Source organism: Diachasma alloeum, unplaced genomic scaffold (genome assembly GCF_001412515.2).
Source record: "Diachasma alloeum isolate Michigan unplaced genomic scaffold, Dall2.0 Dall_scaffold_00459, whole genome shotgun sequence".
NCBI lineage: Eukaryota > Metazoa > Arthropoda > Insecta > Hymenoptera > Braconidae > Diachasma > Diachasma alloeum.
The window spans coordinates 269,892-290,185 of NW_021680592.1; the positions used below are offsets into that span (position 1 = coordinate 269,892).

The 20,294-nt window shown below is 41.4% G+C and overlaps 1 protein-coding gene across 8 annotated transcripts in view; it reads right to left on the reverse strand.

Moving 5' to 3' along the window:
- Window positions 1-18,331, reverse strand: part of LOC107042413 (actin-related protein 8) — a 287,380-nt gene extending 269,049 nt beyond the window's left edge. For 6 of the 8 annotated variants that reach the window (XR_001461159.1, XM_015263449.2, XM_015263451.2 and 3 more), the window contains exons 1-2: window positions 18,039-18,268; window positions 17,788-17,955 (exon numbers count right to left, since the gene is read on the reverse strand). Coding sequence is in view for 7 of the 8 variants with exons in the window: in XM_015263449.2 (XP_015118935.1) it covers window positions 17,788-17,955; window positions 18,039-18,068 (198 nt within the window). In the remaining variant the exon portion in view is untranslated. Of the gene's footprint in view, window positions 1-17,787; window positions 17,956-18,038 lie in introns of all 8 variants that reach the window. The other 2 variants (XM_015263446.2, XM_015263447.2) reach the window with 2 other exon arrangements.
- Window positions 18,332-20,294: the final 1,963 nt, after the last annotated feature.

Below are 20,294 nucleotides of genomic sequence, written 5' to 3' on the forward strand. Positions count from 1 at the left end.
TTTTTGTTTGCTTGTTGAGGATTCATCACTAACCATTGGACTAGATTCCGCTACGGGATTTGTTCCCGGCTTAGGGGTCGGCATCATGGAGACTCTGTTGCGTCTAATAGGAAGGACTGAACCAGGTGGTAACTGCGGGGGTCCCCGGGACTCAGGTGTTGAGGGTTCTCGAGATCTCTCTCTTACTTCTATTAACGACGGAGGCCGAGATCTATCGGAGATTTGCTGCTCTTGGGAGTCTGACGCTTCTAACCTATTCAAGGCGGGTTGAGTGACTTCTAGCCTGGATTTCTCTGTTAGATTCTGTTGTAGACTGTTGCATTTGTAGGACGTTTTCCAAAAGTCGTTCAATTCTCCGGTCTCTGTTCCTTACCCAGGTCCCGATAGTTGGTTGTTCCAAGGAACCATCTTCCTCTTCCTCTTCCGACCCCTGGTCATCACTTTCTAATTCTCCCTCGGGCCTTACACCCCCGGCGATTTCCTTGGACCGGTTCTTCTCATCAAGTACACTGAATGCTCTTCGCATTGACTCTAGGAAGTCAGAAGTCGGTTTAAAGGGTTCGGGCGGTTTCAATTTATCTGATGTCCCCTCTTCCGGCGTGGTTACCGATGCCTCCGGGGTTTTCTCATGCGCTAACCTTAGAGGAGGCTCTTGCAATTCCTGTTCTTCTGAATCAGGGTCCCCTCTCCTGTTCCTTTTGACTTCTATAATAGCTTCATTATCGGGAGGTGGTAATTCCGCGAATACCTCATCGTCCTCCTCGTAGCTATATTCAGGCGGTGGTGGAGTCGCGGGTCTACGAAGCGGTGGAGAATTTGAGTGCAGGTTTGCCGGGCCTCTGGTGGGTCAGAGAATTCCTCCGCTTCAAGAGCAAGACCGGCAAGATCGCGAGCAAAATCGGGGCAATCAGGATGCGAATCTGGATAATACTACTGTCACTATGAATGAGAACACAAACGCCACCGGTGCAGATTTCGTACATTATCTTAGAGCCAGGGACACCTACAGTAGCATCCCTGTTTTCAATGGAATGCCAGACTCGCAAACTGATTTTCTTGATTTTGAAACTGCGATTAAAAGATGCTATCATAAAGTCTCTCCCCAAAACCCCAACTTTATCGCTGCTGTTTTAGATCGCTTACGCTTACCTGCGAGAGCGCCTTTGGAAACTGTTTCAGTTCATTCAACTGACGAAATCTTAACAATACTCGGTGTTAAATATCGCAAGCGATACAGTCAGGCTTACTTTGAGGAGAGAATAAATAATGCGACGCTGCAAAAATGAGGAAGTCGATGATTTTATTTTGCGTTTACAACGAAGTGTGCGGAATGCTAAAAATGCTCTTAAGGTTCTCTATCCCAACCACCATCAGGTATTAACCGAATTGATTGAAGAGTTGGCCGTAAAACGGCTCATGAAATTAGCTCCAGCTGAGTATCGCGTAGAATTAAAGAGGGCACAGGTAGCAAACCTCCAAGTTGCATTGGAAACTGTGAAGCCTTTGGTGGAAGAGGATAGAGGACCTGCTGTGCCTCAGAGAGGAAACAATTCCAATTATAACGAGAATCGAAATGATCAATCTGAAAATTGTCAGCGAGACGATAGAGACAGAGGTGGAAACAATCGTGATTATCGAGGTTCGTATAATCGGGAACGAACAAACGATCGTGAGAGGTGGCCTTCCCGAGATCGGTCGGTACGGTTTGATGACAGGGATTCGTCGAGAGAACGTGAACGTTATTTCTATGACGGGCCAGGGCGAGGATCATCTCGTTCTGATTCGAGGGGTCACCAACATCGCGATGACGACCGCAACTCTCGTGAGTCGGACAGATACTCGGCGGTAACATCGTCGAGAGACGAACGGCACTGCGACGATGAGCGTTGTCGGTGTGTGCATTGCCCAAATAATAAAAAGAAGCCGTCAAAGACTGGAACCTTCTCAAGTTCGGGGGACCGACAGGCTCGAAGCGATAAGTACGATGATCGCGAATCAGGTAGAAAATCGTCGCCACGGGAAGACTCGCGAGATCGCCGACGATCTCGATGAGATGGAAAACCAGAGGGGCGGAGCGACGGTCAAAAGCAGTCTTTAAACGGGCAGGGCGCTCGCTCGCCAACAGTGGGAGCGGGCGAAACAACAGATCTACAGACAGTATCAGTAATGGAGATATTGCGCCGCTTATAAATACAAAAACGGCCGAATATCAAAGGGGTATGTGTCCGGTCCTTACAATAGAACATCGCGACTTTTATAACTACCGTACAACCTTATTGATCGATACCCGGGGGGGAAGCGAGCCTTATCTTTATTGACATTTTACATCCAGAAGCTCGAATTAACGCAAATGAAAAGATACATCTTGTTGGAGTAGGGTCGAAAATAACCGAAACATTGGGCACTTACACTATGAAATTGAGGGGTATCGTCATCAAATTCCATGTAACCCCAGTACCTCCTGGAGGTTATCCGGGCATCCTCGGTCGAGACTTTCTCTATCGAAATGGTCGCACTGTATCTTACGACATGAATACTCTCTCCCTCCGCGGATCGCCCTGTCGACCACTGCCCTTTTCCATGCAATATCCAAAGTATTTGAATCAGCCTGCAGCCCCTGTAGCTTTTACCGAAGGAGATGGGCCTATAGTTAAAATCGAATCATCAGCGTTACTCGAAGGCTCACGACTATTCCTCCTGGATACAGGAGCGGCGGTGACGATCATATATCAAGACGCCCTGAATACAGGATTCGCGCCGTGCCAACCGCGTGTACTTGTTGGCGTATCGATGGACAGCGTGCCGATAATCGGAACAGTATCCATTAAAGTCAACGGGACGCCGACGGAATTCAACGTAGTAAAGGGGAGTCATAACGCGTATTCGGGAGTACTCGGTAACGATTATTATATACCGGCGAGAGCGGAACTGGATTTACATCGACAATCGCTACTGCTGCGCTCCAGCGCAACAGAACCGATTTTATTCCATAGAGAGTTAAAGGCGAACGAACTCATCAATCTACCGCCAAACTCTGAGATGCAAGTGCCGGTACAAGCCACCGAGTCTATCGACCGTAAAAAGTACCTGCCACAGATTGAAATCATAAAGGGCGTTACTCTTAAATCGCTAGAATTGGAGCCTAGAAAGGGTAACGTATTTTGGGCAAACATCTGCAACGAAAACGACGAACAAGTAAGCATCGTTATACCGGCGCAAGCGCTACAACCGTTAGCAGAGATCATGAGCATGTCCGAATTAGAAGGGTTGGAGATCTATAAGGATCCATTCGGGGAGGCAGATTTAGAAATGGAAATGGAAGCGGAACTGCCCACGACTGGGATAGTGCGGGAGAATAAAATCCTTGACAAATTGATACCCCATGATCAGAAAGATTTAGGACAATATGTCCGCGGTAGCCTGGAGGGCTATTACGATATAGTCACTGTACCTGGAGAGCGAGCTGGAGAGATCAAAGGTGTCTCTTGTCCCATCCGAACGGCTGACAACAATCCTATCTACATCAAACAATACCGTGTGCCGGAGAAATTGAGGGACGTGTTGATGACTCACGTCGATAGTTTGTTGGAGCAAGGCAAGATTGGACCGTCGAAGTCTCCATATAACTCGCCAGTCGTCATGGTACCTAAGAAACCCGATTCTAAAGGCAATAAGCGCTGGAGGATGGTGGTAGATTACCGGAATCTAAACAAAAGGACTATCGCCGATAAATATCCGTTGCCAAGAATCAGAGCAATCCTCGATAAATTCAGAAAATCAAGAGTCTTCAGTACGTTGGACCTAGCAAGTGGTTTCCACCAAATCCGGATGGGCGAACGAGATCGAGAGAAGACAGCCTTCTCGACACCTCAGGGCCATTTTGAATATCTTTATATGCCTTTCGGATTGAAAAACGCACCTTCCATATTCTAACGCGCTATGGACCGGGTCTTGAAGGGATTAATCGGACGAGGCGTTGAAGTATACCTGGACGATATAATTATCCACTCTAAAACAAAGGCACGTCATCAAAGCCTCCTAAGATCCGTATTCCAACGACTGAAGGAACACGGAGCAACTCTACAATTAGAGAAATGCCACCTGTTCCAACGCGAGGTCACCTACCTGGGATTTATTATCAATGCACAAGGCATACGTCCAGATCCGATTAAAGTACATTCCATCGTAGCTTTCAACGCACCTCAAAATAAATCGGAACTAAGAAGCTTCCTAGGCATGTGCAATTATTTTCAGCGATTCAAGGAATGGTATTCGCCTAGAATCAGTCCATTACATGAATTACTGAAGAAAAACGTAGAATGGAAATGGGGACCCAGATAAGACTTAGCTTTCCAAGAGGTAAAAATCTTCCTCACAAATGAACCTTGTCTCCTGCACCCTGACTTCGAAAAAACGTTCTTGGTCACAGTGAATTCCTCACCATGTGGAGTAGGCGCCGTGCTGTCTCAAATGGACGACACGGGTAACGAAGGGCCAGTTGCATACGCTTCAAGGACCTTAGCAGATGCCGAAACGAGGTATACTGTAGAAGAGAGGAAGTGCTTGGCTGTCGTGTTCGCTCTAAATCATTTCAGACCGTATTTGTATGGGAATCAATTCGAATTGTTCACCGAAAGGTCGGCGGCAGTATGGTTACAGGATTGTACCGACTACACCACTCGAAGAGCCCATCTGAAGACGAAGATCTCTGAGTTTGATTTTGTGGTGCACCACCGAACCGCAAAAAGAAAACAAATTGCTTCCGCACTGGCCTATAATCCAGTAGATCCGCCAGCGATCGATACAGAAGCAACCTATTGCGCATTGCCTTATGGTAGAGTCAAGTTACCAACTCGGCCAAGAGCAAAAACAATCGCAGACCCAACAGCGTCGGAACAACCGCCGCGTCCAAGGGGCCGACCGAAGAAAGTTCCAACCGCGGTACCAACAGCGCCAAAACTTCAGCGGACTCCAGTAGGATCCGGCTTACAACCGTCTAAGCCAACTGCGTCGAATCCCAGCGCATCTCAGGCTAATACCAGTACGATAGCCAGTAGACTCAGGGCTAGAAGGGTAGCTCAGCCGCCTGCGAGCTCCCAAAAGCCGCCAACACCTGAACTCCCGGACGAGTCAACCGGTGAAGCGGAGGAATTCTCTGACGCACCAGGCCCGGCAAACCTGCACTCAAATTCTCCACCGCTTCGTAGACCCGCGACTCCACCACCGCCTGAATATAGCTACGAGGAGGACGATGAGGTATTCGCGGAATTACCACCTCCCGATGATGAAGCTATTATAGAAGTCAAAAGGAACCCGAGAGGGGACCCTGATTCAGAAGAACAGGAATTTCCATTTCCATTCTACGTTTTTCTTCAGTAATTCATGTAATGGACTGATTCTAGGCGAATACCATTCCTTGAATCGCTGAAAATAATTGCACATGCCTAGGAAGCTTCTTAGTTCCGATTTATTTTGAGGTGCGTTGAAAGCTACGATGGAATGTACTTTAATCGGATCTGGACGTATGCCTTGTGCATTGATAATAAATCCCAGGTAGGTGACCTCGCGTTGGAACAGGTGGCATTTCTCTAATTGTAGAGTTGCTCCGTGTTCCTTCAGTCGTTGGAATACGGATCTTAGGAGGCTTTGATGACGTGCCTTTGTTTTAGAGTGGATAATTATATCGTCCAGGTATACTTCAACGCCTCGTCCGATTAATCCCTTCAAGACCCGGTCCAGAGCGCGTTAGAATATGGAAGGTGCGTTTTTCAATCCGAAAGGCATATAAAGATATTCAAAATGGCCCTGAGGTGTCGAGAAGGCTGTCTTCTCTCGATCTCGTTCGCCCATCCGGATTTGGTGGAAACCACTTGCTAGGTCCAACGTACTGAAGACTCTTGATTTTCTGAATTTATCGAGGATTGCTCTGATTCTTGGCAACGGATATTTATCGGCGATAGTCCTTTTATTTAGATTCCGGTAATCTACCACCATCCTCCAGCGCTTATTGCCTTTAGAATCGGGTTTCTTAGGTACCATGACGACTGGCGAGTTATATGGAGACTTCGACGGTCCAATCTTGCCTTGCTCCAACAAACTATCGACGTGAGTCATCAACACGTCCCTCAATTTCTCCGGCACACGGTATTGTTTGATGTAGATAGGATTGTTGTCAGCCGTTCGGATGGGACAAGAGACACCTTTGATCTCTCCAGCTCGCTCTCCAGGTACAGTGACTATATCGTAATAGCCCTCCAGGCTACCGCGGACATATTGTCCTAAATCTTTCTGATCATGGGGTATCAATTTGTCAAGGATTTTATTCTCCCGCACTATCCCAGTCGTGGGCAGTTCCGCTTCCATTTCCATTTCTAAATCTGCCTCCCCGAATGGATCCTTATAGATCTCCAACCCTTCTAATTCGGACATGCTCATGATCTCTGCTAACGGTTGTAGCGCTTGCGCCGGTATAACGATGCTTACTTGTTCGTCGTTTTCGTTGCAGATGTTTGCCCAAAATACGTTACCCTTTCTAGGCTCCAATTCTAGCGATTTAAGAGTAACGCCCTTTATGATTTCAATCTGTGGCAGGTACTTCTTACGGTCGATAGACTCGGTGGCTTGTACCGGCACTTGCATCTCAGAGTTTGGCGGTAGATTGATGAGTTCGTTCGCCTTTAACTCTCTATGGAATAAAATCGGTTCTGTTGCGCTGGAGCGCAGCAGTAGCGATTGTCGATGTAAATCCAGTTCCGCTCTCGCCGGTATATAATAATCGTTACCGAGTACTCCCGAATACGCGTTATGACTCCCCTTTACTACGTTGAATTCCGTCGGCGTCCCGTTGACTTTAATGGATACTGTTCCGATTATCGGCACGCTGTCCATCGATACGCCAACAAGTACACGCGGTTGGCACGGCGCGAATCCTGTATTCAGGGCGTCTTGATATATGATCGTCACCGCCGCTCCTGTATCCAGGAGGAATAGTCGTGAGCCTTCGAGTAACGCTGATGATTCGATTTTAACTATAGGCCCATCTCCTTCGGTAAAAGCTACAGGGGCTGCAGGCTGATTCAAATACTTTGGATATTGCATGGAAAAGGGCAGTGGTCGACAGGGCGATCCGCGGAGGGAGAGAGTATTCATGTCGTAAGATACAGTGCGACCATTTCGATAGAGAAAGTCTCGACCGAGGATGACCGGATAACCTCCAGGAGGTACTGGGGTTACATGGAATTTGATGACGATACCCCTCAATTTCATAGTGTAAGTGCCCAATGTTTCGGTTATTTTCGACCCTACTCCAACAAGATGTATCTTTTCATTTGCGTTAATTCGAGCTTCTGGATGTAAAATGTCAATAAAGATAAGGCTCGCTTCCCCCCCGGTATCGATCAATAAGGTTGTACGGTAGTTATAAAAGTCGCGATGTTCTATTGTAAGGACCGGACACATACCCCTTTGATATTCGGCCGTTTTTGTATTTATAAGCGGCGCAATATCTCCATTACTGATACTGTCTGTAGATCTGTTGTTTCGCCCGCTCCCACTGTTGGCGAGCGAGCGCCCTGCCCGTTTAAAGACTGCTTTTGACCGTCGCTCCGCCCCTCTGGTTTTCCATCTCGTCGAGATCGTCGGCGATCTCGCGAGTCTTCCCGTGGCGACGATTTTCTACCTGATTCGCGATCGTCGTACTTATCGCTTCGAGCCTGTCGGTCCCCCGAACTTGAGAAGATTCCAGTCTTTGACGGCTTCTTTTTATTATTTGGGCAATGCACACACCGACAACGCTCATCGTCGCAGCGTCGTTCGTCTCTCGACGATGTTACCGCCGAGTATCTGTCCGACTCACGAGAGTTGCGGTCGTCATCGCGATGTTGGTGACCCCTCGAATCAGAACGAGATGATCCTCGCCCTGGCCCGTCATAGAAATAACGTTCACGTTCTCTCGACGAATCCCTGTCATCAAACGGTACCGACCGATCTCGGGAAGGCCACCTCTCACGATCGTTTGATCGTTCCCGATTATACGAACCTCGATAATCACGATTGTTTCCACCTCTGTCTCTATCGTCTCGCTGACAATTTTCAGATTGGTCATTTCGATTCTCGTTATAATTGGAATTGTTTCCTCTCTGAGGCACAGCAGGTCCTCTATCCTCTTCCACCAAAGGCTTCACAGTTTCCAATGCAACTTGGAGGTTTGCTACCTGTGCCCTCTTTAATTCTACGCGATACTCAGCTGGAGCTAATTTCATGAGCCGTTTTACGGCCAACTCTTCAATCAATTCGGTTAATACCTGATGGTGGTTGGGATAGAGAACCTTAAGAGCATTTTTAGCATTCCGCACACTTCGTTGTAAACGCAAAATAAAATCATCGACTTCCTCATTTTTGCAGCGTCGCATTATTTATTCTCTCCTCAAAGTAAGCCTGACTGTATCGCTTGCGATATTTAACACCGAGTATTGTTAAGATTTCGTCAGTTGAATGAACTGAAACAGTTTCCAAAGGCGCTCTCGCAGGTAAGCGTAAGCGATCTAAAACAGCAGCGATAAAGTTGGGGTTTTGGGGAGAGACTTTATGATAGCATCTTTTAATCGCAGTTTCAAAATCAAGAAAATCAGTTTGCGAGTCTGGCATTCCATTGAAAACAGGGATGCTACTGTAGGTGTCCCTGGCTCTAAGATAATGTACGAAATCTGCACCGGTGGCGTTTGTGTTCTCATTCATAGTGACAGTAGTATTATCCAGATTCACATCCTGATTGCCCCGATTTTGCTCGCGATATTGCCGGTCTTGCTCTTCTCAGCGCGCTTGTTCCTCTCGGGCCACTCGCGCTCTCCTATCCGCCTCACCCTCGGGCATTTTTCGATCACAAAATTTTCGGTGCCCGATGGTAAAATTTATAGGGGCGTTAACAATTTGAAAATTTCATTCCTTTATCGTGTATTTTGGATAGCGATTGAGCACTTCAATTATTGTAACTTCAAAACAATTTTTTTTTTCTTAATAATGAAAATTTTTCCTTCACGAATTTTCGAAATTCTAATATTCGGATACGACTTTTACCTAAACGAAACGACGCAGTGAGGTTAGGTATCCCACTTCTGACACCAAAACTGATATAAACCGACGGAGGTCGGTTATATCCGCAAATTAAATTAAAATTATTCTTGCGCGGCTTACAAATCCTTGCGTTCGAGAATAATTTTCTTATGGATACCTACCTTGAAGTGCTAGGCACATCCCCTGCGTCGTTACGCTATGTCGCGATTAGCTAATGAGGGTCTTTAGATATATAGAGTAAATGAACGGAAAACTATGGGTTCTCCTTAGTTTAATTTATTTGACCCAATACAATTGACAAGTATAATAAGTTTTTTTTAACCCCTTGACTGGATACTGTAACTATTGTAAGTCGTTATCCTTCGGACTTTGCTTAAGGAATTGGCCTTAATACTGTAGAGGATTTTGACGTTAAACGACTTGATACGCCGCGTGAGAGCTTCTACTATTTTCGATAATTTTTGCTGAGAAGTAGTCGATGATATTATTTTGGAACTATTAATGATAATTTCGAGCTCACCCTTATTTAGATCTTTGCGGTAATTAGACGTAAGCTTGAATGACGGAACGCGAGCCGTCGGATGTAAGTCCACTGGTATCCGTGATCCAGAGATTGTCCTTTACAAATGTGTATGAAGATGAGAAGATTTAGTAGAAGTCACTTTGTTTAGTTCGATAACTGATTTTATTCACTATAGTAACTTTGACTGATAAATTTAAAGTTTGAGTCTAATCAGTGACACAAGTGTTTGACACGCTCTATCCCGCGACTACGAAGGTGGGCGTATTTGTCGCGTATGAGTTAATTTTTACTGCGAAAATCACTTGTGATCACTCCACACAGTTTACTGATCGGTTTGCAATCCCAAGACTAAGGGGTAACGAGCTCGGCTTCGAGGTAGTGAAAAGGAATAACGCAGGAGCCAAAGGTTATGATTTTCCGTTGTTAGTTAAACGGTGACTGAATGCAAATCCGGTGTTCCCGTGTCGCGAAGCGCCCGTAGAAGATGCTTAGGTCAGCATCCTAGAACACACGTGCATATGGGTGAGCCGATTTAGAGGGTGTGAGTATAAGAATGCGCTTACGCTCATCCTTATCACTCACGTCATCCGGTGGACGATGGCTAACTCAACGTTTTGCTCCCTTTCGATGCAACGTTGAAGTTTAATAAAATAATAAAATTTTCTTATATAACATTCCCAACAAATTCAACACAATTATGAGGTTTTCCGCAGAAACGTGAGAAAATCCGCAGGTTTTTCGAAAATTAGAGAAAATTTTCGGTCTCTCAAATATTCGAAAATTTTTTAATAAACAATGGGAAAATAATTAATATGCGAGAGTGGAATTTTCCAAACAAAATTAATGTGAAGGTATTACGTAAAGCCGAATACTGCACCCTGATTGGTCGAAATGAGGAAGGAGAGAATAATTTAAAACATTTGAGAGGTTCCTCGGATTTTTTTCAATAATTTTACCAAATTTGCAAGTTAAAAAAATTCACAAGAACTGCTCGATTTATATGGAGAGCTTGAATAAATTTCAAATGATCTATAAAAGTTGGAAGTTCTTGAAATCCTTGAATAAAATGGTGAAAAAGATGATGAATGAGGCGAAAATACTCTGAATTAGCGAAAGAGCATCAGAATTGTTTATATAATTTTTCCCGAAAAATAATGGAAGGCTTTTGTAGTGGAGTAAACGGAAATAAAAGGGAAGGCAACTCGATAATCTGGACTATAAGAAATTTCATAATTATTGTTATTCTACATAGAATTCTACATAGAATTTTGTTCATAATTACAATAAAAATCTTATTCAGTGAGCACAGAAATTCAAAATCGCGGCTTGATTCTGATTGGTTGAAATAAGAAAGCAGAAAAGAATTTTGAAAAATTCGAGAAATACTTTCAACTCTCCCAACAATTTTACAAAATTTTTGAGTTGCATGAAAACAAATTCATGAGATTTCAGAATCTTATTTATGATTTGAGAAAATTTCACATGATTTATCAAGGTTTCTAAATGATGGAGTCTTTTAATTGAATTGTGAAGGACATCATGGATAAGGAGAAAATACTGCGAATTTGCAATAAAATAAAAATTGATTGAGTAATTTCCCCAGAAAAATAATTGAATGCTTTTGTAGGGGAGTAAACGTGGATGCAAAAACTGGAAAATTCTGGGCTATCAGAAGTAGGGAATCACTCAATATTGAAATGGTAATGAAACGGGATGCATTGGTTTCATTGATCTTAATGCTCAGTGCGATAAAAACGCTAATGAACAATTGATTTTGAAAAAAAAAAAATTAAAAAGTATAAAAAAAGGAAAAAGCATAATAAAAGGGCATCAACGTCGCGGCCGCGGCGGCGCTAGTCCTTATATATAAAGGAAAGCATAATGGCTGCCGAATGAAAACTCGAATTGAAGAATATCGAATCGATTCACCGAAAGTCGAAGTCGAACGGACGTGTTCGATCATGAACTTATGAAACAGAAATAGAGTGTCGTATCGAATAAATTGCCACATGTTGTTATCTTCAGAGTCATTGCGGCGGGTGAAAGACGCATTCTCATGAGAACTTTCATGAGAATGAGCAATTCGGCCGCGACAGTGCTATTTACGAAAGTACGCTAGAATTACAAATCGGATTTCTCACCTCGAATAAGAAACGAACACCGTGTATACATTAAATACATCAGTGCATATTTTCTATAATACACGCATTTGTTTATAATTAGTGGAATGGGAAATGATTTTTTGGTGATAAAAGTTACGAGCTGACAAGATTAAATTATAGATGATTAATGAACTTGAATGTCGAGAATGAATTGAAAAAAAAAATAGAAAATCTAAAAATATTCAATTTTAAATTTTTCATTCGATTTTGGTTATTCGATGGTTTGTTTAATGAAATCAATACTTATATGACAAAATAAAATAATATTGATTTTTTTGCCATGGACCTAATTTTTGGTGAAATTCTGAAAACGGAAGAATTCGTTATAATTCAGGAATAGTACATTACATGCCCGAGCCTTGGAAAACAGATCACCGTCCTCCACGTGCACGATTGCCTTCCGAGTCGAAGGCGAGGATGGGGTTTTTCAGGTCCCGTTACACGAAAAAAATTATTCTTTGAGTGAAACATTGATTGCTATTGGATTATTTATATAAAAAATGATTGTGGTCTTCGAAAATTGTGATTTTCCAATCATTTCATTAGTGTATTTCAGAAAGTCGACTTCATTTTTTCCTAGCAATTATACTGTTGAAAAAAATTGAAATTCATGGATAGTTCAGTGGTAATTTTTAGGAGCAAGACATTTAAGTTAAATTGAGAGAGGAAAGTCATGAAATTTAAAAATTGACTGAAAATTTAATGGAATTCAACATTTCTTAACAGTATGAAAATAAAAAGTTGCTTGAATTTTCATTTAAAACGTGAATATTCTGCACCTAATTACTTACTCTGTATTTTCGATTGATAAACCAATTATAATTGTTCTAATCATTTAGGTCGGGGGCAATAGAATGATTCAACTTTCTTAATGTTGCGCTTACTAAGGTTTTCTCCAAAGTTGATTAGAATCAATAACTAGAATTATGAGTTTATTATGATATTTTTTACATGAAGTGCAGAAGAATCTGAATGCACTACAGTGCAAATGATGATAGATTTTTTCACGTTGAACAAAGAATAATAATAATATAGGAATTAAAAAAATTCAGTTATGAATGAACAGCTGTGGCTCAATATTCCATAACAGTAGAGAACAGGAATGATGATATTTTCATAATATCTGACACATTAACATGAATTTCAGATTCACAAAAAAGAATCGAGCAGAAGTCAAATTGTCATTTTACGTTTTAATTTCCAAAATTTGGTGCTGAAAACATGAGGTGACAATATTCTAAATGGGGAATTATGTTGATGATATGAACAATAGATTAATTGAATTACCAAGTGAACTGATTGAAAAATTGTATCACGGTGTTGGCAAGCACTTTTACCAGAGTATCACCAAACATTGAATTTCGGCAATTTACTCTTCGAATTATGTTCGAGTAGAAATTGGATTGTAATTATGATTGAAATCTTATTCAGTGAGCAGAGGAATTAGCATATGCGCAGATTATTCATTGCAATATAAATATTTCATAGTTAATAAATTGAGGCACATCATTTTCATCAGTCGCACTGCTTTTTGCAATGACAATGATTATGAACAATGAATGGAAGAAAGGAATTCTGAGTCCGACGGGAATTGTGTTATAAATATGGTAAGAGAGCCCTTCAGCTTGACTAAGATAGTAATCAAAAGTCGAAACTATTGAAACTGATAATATGAAAATTTCAGAGTCGGTTTTATCTTTTATGTGAGCACTCATCAAGAGATTGTTAGAAATTGATAAATACGTGTTTCAGCTTCGTTACAAAATCCATCTCTAAGGGGGTGAATAGGGAATGAATTATAGAAACTTCGAGGAAGGTTGCAGGTTTCCAAAAAAATCAGAACTGTCAATTTTTTTCCCAAATGTAAGATAATTCGGGAGTTTTCCAAAAATTCAAGACAATTATGAGGTTTTCTGAAGAACTTAGAGACAATCTATGGAGTTTTTGAAAATTACAAAACATTTACAATATCTCTCAAATATTCGAGGATTGTTGAATAAATAATGGGAAAACAATTGATAGGAAAGGGCGGCATTTTGCAAATAAAACTGATTTGAAGCAGTCATGAAAGCCCGAATACTGCACTCTGATTCATTGAAATGCGAAAGGAGGAAATAATTTGGTAATTCTTCAGATTTTCTCCACAATTCCACAAAAATTTTCAAGTTTCTTGAAAAAAATTAATATAAATTTCGAAAGATTATAGAAAATTTGAAAAAATTTTAGATGATTAGATGATGAAAGTTTGAAGTTTATGACATCGTCGAATAAAATTGTGAAAAAATCATGAATGAAGCGAAAACACTTCGAATTAGCGAAAGAAGATCAGAATTGACCCCATAATTTTTCTAGAAAAATAATTGAATACTTTTGTCAAGTTGCAAACGGAAATGAAGAGGGAGGCGAAGACAAAAAAATTATGGCCTGTGAGAAATTTGATAATTGTTGTTTTGCACTCTGAATATAATTTTGATTACAATAGTAATTAAAATTTCATTCAATGAGGGCGGAAACTCAGAATTAGTGGATCACTTATTATAATATTTAAATTGAACAAGCAATGAACCGAGACGCATTGTTTTCATTAACTTTAACACTCAATAGACTAAAACGACGATAAATCATTAATTTTCGAAAGAAACAAAAAAAGCAAAGGCATAAGAAATGGGCATCAACGTCGTGGCCGCTTGCGGCCGCGGCGGCGCTAGTATAGTATATTTCAGTGCTCATGACAGTAGGGGAAATAATTTCCCTCACGTGGGGAACGTGGTGGGGGGGCTGGATTCAACTTTAACCACGAGTTAACCATGGTTAGTTTAACTAGAAAACTGACGCCCAGTATAGTTATATTTCAGTGATTCAGCCCGGCAGTACACCTTCCAATATAGTTATATTTCACTGCTCGCAGCCTACCTACACGGGTTCCTATTTCGTCCGATAAATAGAGTATTCGAGTTCTTGGCTTCCCAATATATTGAACATTTTTTTATACGAAGCATATTTTCAACTGTAAAGAAGGTCGAAATATTAAAAGCGTAAAACACGAAATGATATGGATCTCGGTCAATTTCTGAAGTCTTTTTCAAGGAAATTTGAAGGATTTCAAGGGACTTCAAAGGATTTCAAGGATTTCAAAGCAATTCATAAGATTTCAAAGACTTCTAAAAAATTCCATAAATTTTCAAATTACGATTCTGACATTTGTATTAGATATGTTCTTGTTCACTAGTTATTTGATTCATGTGCTCTTCAAGCAGAGAAATCAGTGCCGCGCGTCACTTGTAGTGGAGTCATTCCTATGCAATCATCATTAGATTGCAATTATGAGAATTATATTGCTCTAGAAGATGATCATGTTAGTTATGATCTTGAGTGCACTTCCTGAATAATTATCAACATTAAAAAATTAATCGAAATTCCTCCCTCTAGAAAATGAGAAATTTAGAGCCAATGAATAATCATTGGAGGAGTTCATCCAAGGTTATGTGGAACATAGTCATCCTCTAGAGCAACATGACTGTCATAATTGAAACTTAACAAAAATATTTTTTTTCTCAGTGTAGGCTCAGTGTTTTCTCTCTTTGTCCAATAGTCCTTAGCAGGGTTGGATCATTCACTGAAAATCGGGGTTTTCTACGGTACATAGTAGAATATTGGTAATTTACCTCAAAATGGTGAAAACGATAAATAACTGGTAGAAGGCCCCTTACCCAACTATCAGTGCAGTAACCCTCGTGTCTGAATTGCACGAAGGTTGTACTTTTCGAGGGTGAAACATCACGAGGGCCTTGTACCTTGCAAGCGTCAAACGGCATGAGGGTCATACCTCGCAAAGATCATGTCTCGCGAGGATCAAATATCGATAGGGTTATACCTCGCGAGGATTATGTGTCCAGTTAGTCCCTTGACGATTTTCCATTCTACTCCTTTTGTTTGACCCTCATAATCGTTGGACCGTTGTGATTGTTCTGACTGCCTCTCCCAGTTGACTCTCACAATCGTCGGAACTGTACGATTGTCCTTCCTACTTCCCGGTTTCCACTTGTTGTCGTTTGACCTTTAAGATTGTCTAGCCTACCTCCGTCGTTTGAGCGTTACGATGTTCAACCCTCGTGAGGGATGACCCTTGCGGTGTTTGATCCTCGCGAGGTATGAACATTGCGATGTTTGATCCATTGCTAGACTTGCACATAACACGGGAGCTTAACCCCCCTGTCAACGGGGTTGTTTTTGCGCCAGAAAAATTGTGCTGTTCTCAATCACCTCCTTGGTAAATTACTTGTTTTTTTTTACATGTAAAAAACTTGGTAAATTAGCGGTGGTATTTTACTTGCCCAACCCTGTCTATGCGCCTCTATAGCATCATTCGACAGATATAGGAAGCGGCGACAAACGCAACTCTCTCTGTCCGTTTCGTGAATTTTTCAATACACAGGAGCAGGGTTGGGCAAGTAAATTACCTTAGGTAAATTACATGGTTTTTGACCGGTCATAAAGTAGGTAAATTACCCGGGCGAGGTGTCGGTTTTTTGACCTGTCAAAAACCTATGTGGCGCCATCTATTAGCACCTTGGAGAACCGGGAGATTTTTACCGAGAATACCGCCTGTCAGAGTTACAAGGGTCAAAATTCGAAAAAATCATACCCACTGAGGTTATGCGTCGCGAGGTTCAATCGTCGCAAAGGTCATACCTCGCAAGGGTCAAACGTGACAATCATAACTTGCGAGGGTCAAACGTCACAATCATAACTTGCGAGCGTCAAATGATCATAAGCTGTTGCAACAAAGACCAAACGGAATAGTTTCAGATTATTTTTTCTTAATTCATGATCATTCCACCCTTGTCATTGTTCTGCCTACAGGAGAGATAAGTTGAAAAATCACAAGAGTTAAAATTAAGACGCAGGCAAGCAGGAAAATCACAAACGATCAAGAAACAATCACAAAGTAGGTAAATCATAAGGGTCAATCAGGATAACTAGGCCGTGACCTAGTGACCTGTTTGACCCTTGTGAACCTACTTGCTTTTTTTGTTTAAACTTTATGACCGTTGGAACCTTGTAATTGTACCGCCTGGCGTCCCCCGTTGACCCTCTTATTAGTTTCACCCTCCAGATTAAAGGATTGCTTCCGTTGTTTGACCCTTGCGACGTTTGACCCTAAGAAGGCATAACCCTTGCGATGTTTAACCTTCGCGAGGATAACCCTCGTGATCGTTTGATCTTGACGATTTCCGGCCGATGTCCCTCTCACTTTTGACCCTTGTGACTTTTTAGCTTAGCTTCCTTGTAAAGAGCTTTCTGACACTTTTTGACATTTTTGACGCCCCAGAGGTAAATTACCGGTATTTGACAATGTCACGTCATAAACTTCCATCTGCGAGATATGCCCAACCCTGCACAGGAGGCATAAGGAACCCGGAGTCTGCGTATTATACTTCCATAGGAATTCACCTATGGGACCATTATCTATTCACGAGATTTCATGAGATTTCACAGGATTTCCTGGGATTTTACGAGATTTCTCAAGATTTCCTCAGATTTCATAAGATTTCAAGCTTATCTGTACACCTGATTTCATGAATGATTACCCCCTCAGTTAGAGGTCTAAAATTTGACACAAATCGCGCCAAAAAAAGCGCTATTATGACAGGTTCCGACAGAGTATGACATATTGAGTGCCTTCCGGAATCAACTACCGTAGCTGCCGTCAAGCAAAATTGGATAGGGTTGCAGTACTGTTACTGCCACTACCTCGATTGCGGAACGCACCCATTATACGAACATTTCTACGGCAAAATTTTTCAAAACTAGGCCCTATTGGTTTAGCTAACCACGGTTAGATGTCGGTTAAAAATTAACTACGGGGTAAAATCTCCGATTGGTTGCATTCGCTTTAACCACGAGTTAACAATGATTGAATTCAACCGAAAACTCACCCTTATACTTCAACATTTCGTAAAATTTAGCGACCCGATTTTCACGAGGGTAAAGACAATAAAATTACTCACTCGTTCTCCGCCTTATTACCTTTAGTACGGATGAAGGTAGAAATGGATCTTTATAAACGAAACCCCCAGGTAATCGTTTCCTTGCAATGGCATTGAGGATATTAACGGGATTGAGATCAGATGCTCTTCCCATCTTTAAATTTTGCGACCCTGGATGTATAACGATGACGGTTTGAGCCTGAATTTGCTACAAGATATTGTGAAATAAATTAAACCAATTACAAGACTTTTCAAATTATGGAAACAACAGAAAAAAAATGTACAAATTACCTCTGCACAAGATTCTTGAAACACTGGCATCTTCACTGTGTTTAACCAACTTTGAACTCACAAACTAAGTGAAATAAACCAAGGAGCACTAAAATACAACGAACAGATAGATAGTTTCTTACTTTATTCTCATCATAGGTTTCCTTAACAAAAAATGCCATGAAAATGATTATTATTTTATTATTTCATAAAATAGGCGGGGCTTTGTTTGTACCTCTAGTCCATCCACACTTGTCCACAGTCTAATCACAGATTATAGGGGAGATGAGCAGGGCAAATGTAAAGTGTTCAACAACGAAAATCGAAGCGGTGGCGCATGGACTACGATGGAGCGTACGGAACTGTTGGTAGGATAGGGCCCGAGCATAAATTTGTCGAAAACCGGAAAGGGGTTCTCAATACGGTAGCTCCTCGCATTTTGTAATAATTGTCAGGAATGTAAAATCGAACATATTATAATCAATGGTATAATGAATGCAGAATCTAATGATCTAAAAGTCTTTTCCTTTTTCTCGACATATTTATCATTGACACGCAGGTCACAAAATTCATAGAAAATCCCAGCGCTGTCGCTGGAAAACTCTATAGTTTTCCTGTGATTCTATTGAATAATTGTGCAGATTTTGTTTTTTTTTTTACTATAGTAATGTTCGATTATATATATTTATTCCCCCCCTGAGTGAGAAAGGAATATGTATCGCGCTCGCTCCCACTCATTGTCGTCTCCGTCACGCTGTCACGTGCCCGTCCAACGCCAAAATTAACGAGTGCGAATGAGAAAAAAAATGGAGAAAAAGGAGAAAGAAAACATTCCAACTCGGTTGAACGGTTGGAACGTTTTCGTTGTTCTCCAGCGATCTACACATAATGGGATTAATTCAATAATAGATTAATGAATAAGATTTTTCGCAGATTATTGCGAGATTTAGATGAATGGTTTGCCTCCTTCAGTGACCATCAAAAATTGTCTCCAATCGACAATATCTTCCGATGAAATGAAACGATGTGAATGAATCAAGTATCAATTTGAATCTTTAAAAAATTAATCCAGAGTGAAAAAAAATCCCGGCATTCCACTCTGAGATTTCTCTCAGAGAAATTGTCTGTGTTTACCGAGAAAAAAAAAACGTTGTTCCTAGGAATCGATGTGTCTTTTTTAGGCAGCTGCATTTCTGAAATGCAATGAGCAAGCAATGTTAAAATTGAGTCATTTTGTAAAAAATTTCTAGTGACATGATCCTGAAAATCAAAGGAAAGTTTTGAATTCAGGAATGATGTCTGTAGGTTTCAGTAATATTTTCGCGGAAATTCCGGGAACATTTATTGGGAATTTTTATCGCGTTGCCGTAATACGGAAATTTGAAGGAATTTCGTCATAGCAAATTAAAATTTTCTATAAATTTCAGTCCAATTATACGTGTACGTCCACGTGAAAAGGGCCCATTTTATCGCATCTAATTTCCGAGATATTCACGTTTTTATCTCCACTCCATTTATCCTATTATTAAATTGATTTTTTGATCTTCTATACGGACGTCACACGGAGAAAAATAAATCGGTAAAAGTCTTGCGATCGCAAGGAGTTTCCCGACGATCCCCATTTTTCATGCACGAAGAACAATGAAGCTTTTTGGAATCTTCGGGAAATTCTATCCTATCCTACTCAAGTAGGAGCGGAGGAATGCATTTTCAAAAGCGCGGAGTAACCCCGGATGGTTCGCCGGCATCGAGTGAGCGCGAAGGGGCTCTCCCGATTGGAAAATTCATTTCTCCCACCCTAATTAAGATGAAGGAATGAAACCGATGCCGATCGATAGAAAATTAAATTCTCAATAAATGACAGCGGTTTCATTACTTAATCTCAAGTAGGAGCGGAGGAATGAATTTTCAAATGCGCGGAGAAACCCCGAACGGCTCTCCGGCGTCGAGTGAGTACGGAGTAGTCCAATGAACGAAGGTCTAACATACGAATGTTTGCTAATCAGGCTCCATTTTTGAAACAATTTGTGATTTGGGCGTATGAAACTAATAGCGGATATTTAAGGNTCCCCAGTTTGTGCGGAGGTTGAAAAAGCCAAAAAACTACCACTGAAAACCATTTTTTCGAAATAACTCGTGAATAACGCGCCGTACGTCCAAAAAAGTGATATAAAAAGTTGTAGAGCTCAAAATTCTAGAATAAAAATGTTTAGGGCACTTTACCCCTATTCCCAACCGTTCATCCCCCAGAGCCGCGTGAAGATCAGATGGGAAAAA